The sequence below is a fragment of the Wolffia australiana genome, chromosome 11, assembly GCF_029677425.1.
Source record: "Wolffia australiana isolate 7733 chromosome 11, ASM2967742v1".
Lineage (NCBI taxonomy): Eukaryota > Viridiplantae > Streptophyta > Magnoliopsida > Alismatales > Araceae > Wolffia > Wolffia australiana.
The window spans coordinates 6,452,867-6,457,197 of record NC_135845.1 but is presented as its reverse complement, the minus strand read 5'-3'; the positions used below and the strand labels follow the sequence as shown (position 1 = coordinate 6,457,197).

At 52.2% G+C, this 4,331-nt stretch overlaps 1 protein-coding gene across 1 annotated transcript; it reads right to left on the bottom strand.

Annotated features, from left to right (window-relative positions):
- Nucleotides 1–1,221: 1,221 nt before the first annotated feature.
- Nucleotides 1,222–2,459, bottom strand: LOC144709052 (uncharacterized). The gene has a single exon (XM_078582457.1). It carries the CDS (start codon nt 2,422–2,424, stop codon nt 1,303–1,305), a length of 1,122 nt encoding a protein of 373 aa, XP_078438583.1. The 5' UTR covers nt 2,425–2,459; the 3' UTR covers nt 1,222–1,302.
- Between the last annotated feature and the right edge of the window lie 1,872 nt (nt 2,460–4,331).

Sequence of the window (4,331 nt, the reverse complement as noted above, 5' to 3'; positions counted from 1 at the left end):
CGAGGTGGCGACGGCGGTGGCGGCGACGACGAAGGCTAGGGTTAAGAGGGACAGGGGAGGCTAGGCAGTCCTCCAAGAAGAGTTAACAAAACTCAATTCTTGAATTAATGACTGCCTACTATTTCTTGAAAACAATGGCCTTTATATAAGCCTTGGAGGAAAGAGAAAATGACGAGAAAATAAAGACGTACGCCGTGTCACGCCAAAGGGCAGTTGTGGATCTGCCTCTAGCGTTGTGTCATGACGCACGTAGGGACGTGCGTGGTTGGAGACGTGCTTGTCGATGGTTGTGGCATGTTGACTCCGGTTGACCGTGGTGACGCGTTCGATGCTGAAGTGTTGGCGTCCTCGCCATCACCTTCTGCATTCAATTCCTCCAGTCCTTCAAATCCAACCACATAGAACATGTACAGTTATGTAACACATCAGTCAACATCATGTACATCGATATGTAACACTGATAGAACGATAATAGCTACTATTCCTGCAAGAATAATACTGTCGAGAATGGCGAAGAAGAGGACTGAAGAAGAGGAGTCGAGAGAGAAGAAGACGAAGAAGAAGAAGGCCGAGACACACCAATGTAGGTGATTAAGATATCGTTGTTACTCCACAAAACATTACATTGGTGGAGTTTAGTATATATATGATATTGTATAGTAGGATTTTAGTTTTGATTTATAGCCGTTGTAACAAATTACAACGGCTATAAACATTTGAATGGCGACCGTTAGTCCACATTATAATCCTGTCCGTTATAACGGACACATGTGAGCTAATCGTGACTGTCGGTTTACGATTTGATCCTGTCCGTTATAATGGGCACAAGCGGACTGATCGTACCGTTGGTTCACGATCTAATCCTGTCCGTTATAACTCGTACATGTGAATAGATTGTAGCCGTTGATCCTACCTACGATTTAATCCTATCTTCTATCTTTCATCCTAACCTACGTTTGATCCTATATTTAATCGTAATCTCTATGTCTCTAACGAGTATTCTATCCTTATTGATTTTACTAACTAATCTTTGTTAGGTCCCTATCTCTGGCTGCTGACTGTAGCCAGTTTCCAGACTCCTCAACAAATACTTGTTGCAGAGCCCTGAAAGACATGGTTCCGTTGGGATACTCTCTTAAAAACGAATCTGATTTTTCCTTTTCATCTCTCTCTCTCTCTCTCTCATTCCAAAACGTAAAAGGAAGGTTTGACACAGTTGCGTTAAAAACCAGAAGTGATTATTCCAGGCGGCAGGCGCAATCGTGGGATCTCAAGAACGGAAGAAATCGAGGATGGACGCCGTCAGGGAGAGTGTCCGTTGGGGCACCCCCCCGAGGGACCGTTGGCGGCGTCGCAGGTGGCGGGCGGGAGGGCCGGCGGGCGGGCGGCGGAGGCGGCGGAGGCGGCGGCGGCGAGCAAGGAGAGGTCGGCGGGGAGAAGGTGCGGGAAGGGCAAGAAGACGGCGTGCACGGCCACCCTGGGATTGAGCACCACGTCCGCCCTCGTCACCGGCACGTAGTTGACGCGCACCTCCCCCGACTCGGACCCCCCCGCCTGCCGGGTCACCACCAGTTGCTCCCCCCGCGCCAGCGTCGGCAGCAGCGTGCCCTCCGGCAGCCGCCGCAGCTCGGCGCCCCCCAGCCGCCGGTTCGGCACCACGTGGAACCGCACGCTGCCCACGTACGCGTGCGCCCCCCCGCCCAAGATCGCCGCGTCGTCCACCGCGAACACCGTCGCGCTCTCCAGCGCCGCCAGCTCCGCGAACTTGACCCGCATGGCCAGCGCCAGCACCCCGAAGCCCGCCTCCTTGAGCTCCCCCATCGCCTCCCGCACCATCGCCGCCATCCCCCCCTCCGCCCGCGCGCACCCCGCCGCGCCCGCCAGCCCCTCCACCCCGTGCACCACCACCCGCTCGTCGCGGAACAGGTCCGCCCGCGAGACCCGCGAGCCGCCCGCCGAGACCGCGCCCGCGCCCGCGCCCGCGATGGCCAGGCAGCGCCCCGGCCTCGCCGTCTCCAGCTCCGCGCCCGCGGCCGAGGAGAGCCGCGCCAGCGGGAAGAGCCCCCGCGCCACGTGGTCCGAGACGAGCCGGGCCGGGGCGCAGCCGGCGCGGCAAGACCGGATGGCGTCGTCGGGGGGCGCGAAGACGGTGATGGGCTCGCCGGACCAGGCGGCGAGCGAGGCGGGAGGCAGGCTCGAGACCGCCGCGGCCAGCTCTCGGAAGCCCAGGCTCGAGAGCACCCGGGCCAGCGCGGCCTCCGACGGGCCCGACGGCGGTGGCGCCGGGCCCGGGGCGGACGCGGCCGGCGAGGGGGGAGGCGCGGTCGCGGGCTGGCCGCCCGAGCCCGCGGCGAAGACGACGAAGGCGAGGCCGATAGCCAGCAGCGCCGGCACCATCAGAGAGCAAACCCGACGATAAGCCATGCCCGAAGATGCAACCAAGAGAGAGAGACAGAGTAAAAGAGAGCGAGGAGTGCAGGCGGGGATTGGCAGTGTATATACATACACAGACGGGGGGCCGTTGTTGCAACGGACGCGGGGTGGGGGGGCCGTTGTGGGCAGCGCGTCTGGTTCTTGAAATTGAGCGGGAAGGAAGCAGAGATGATATGGATGGGTTTGTTTGTTATCCCCTGGAATCGCGAGGAAGAATATACCAGACAAGAACATCATGCAGGGCACTGCGTGGGTGTTTGGAGTTTGGATAAAAGTTTGTTTGCCTCCGAATGGCTTATATTTATTATATTCATACGCAAAAGTCCCTCTCGCACAATTCCTCTCCATACCTACGACGGGATGGATGACCTTGATGTGTTCTCGGGAAGACGATCACATGTTAACGTCTGTGAGGAAAAAGGGGGATCAAATGAAATTATCGTAATTAAATGAGAGAACATCTCAATTGTTCCAAGTTTAACATTTGATTTTCTTGGGTTGATGAGATGATATAAGGGGCTGGCACAGTAATAACCCCCATGGGACTGGTATTTTCCCATTTGTCTCAAAATATTATTTGTTCAACAGAATATAGATATTTCTTCAAAATATTACTGCCTTTTTTTCTGAATGTTATTTTCGTAAGAAACAGCTTGAATGTGTAAAGCTTCTTGAAGCTTTCTGTTCATTCAAGAACAAGAACTGAGGTAGAAGAATAGGAGTGGCGAGAGAGAGAGAGAGAGAGAGAGAGAGAGAGAGAGAGAGAGAGAGAAGAAGAAGAAGAACACACAGAGGTAGTTTAAATCGTAGAATCCACAATTTTATTGATGAAATGTGGGTTCGGATATATAGTACTTTATATAATAGCCGTTATCTAACCATTTAATCCTAGTCGTTATAATTGTTTTAATGGCTAGAACCAAACGCATCCTGTTCGTTAGTTCGTCACCTATCTAGGTTTAATCCTGCCCGTCTATATTTCTTCCTATCTATGTTTAAACTTACATTAAATCCTGTCGACGTGGCTGCCAAATTGTTTACTCAGTTCTTCATCTTCATCTTTGTCTTCCTTAACAGAATGCTCGATGAAATCCTTCCCAACGGGCGATGAAACCCGTATTAGTTCATATACGTTTGTTATCTTTATCGTGAGAACATTAAACGGCCATCTCGTTCGGTTGTAACGACTAACGAGCAAGAGAGATGACAGAGAGAGTGGGGGAGTTGGTGGTTTACTATAAGAGAGGGGGAGAGTGTCTCTTCCTCATCTCATCATCTACCATTCTTCTTCTTCCGCGAACTTCTCCTTCTTGCTTCCCGGTCGACTTCAAGAAGGAGAAATGGCGGACGGCCCAGCAAGAAGATCTCCCGTCACGGCTTATCTTCGCGTCTGCCCTCTCATCTTGCCATCTTTCTTGTTCTTCGTTCTCAGCTTTCTGTTCTTCGCTGCGAGCTCTGGCGGCCAACTGCCATCAACGGTTGTGACCATTTGTCAACATTTGTTCAAACTCTTGGGTTAAGTGCATTCTTAATCTTCTGTTTTTGATGGCAGTTGGCCGCCCGAGGTCGCCAAGAAGAACAAGAAGCAGAGAATAGAGATCAAGAGTCATCTCCCTCTCTCTCTCTCTCCATCTTTCTCTCTCGTTACAATTGAACGAGACGAATATAACCGGCGCTCTTACTGAAATGAAATTTGGACAAGGAGTCGACCATGGTCGGCGTGTAGAGTTCGAACAAATGGTCAAAATCATTTATTGCCATCCATTATATTATTTTGACGTAGAGATCGGAGATGACTATTTATTAAGTTTTCCTAATTTTTTGATATTTTCCGAACTTCATTCTGTTAAGACAACGGCGACGGACGGCTCCACGATTGCAGTTCGGAGCTGTAAGAG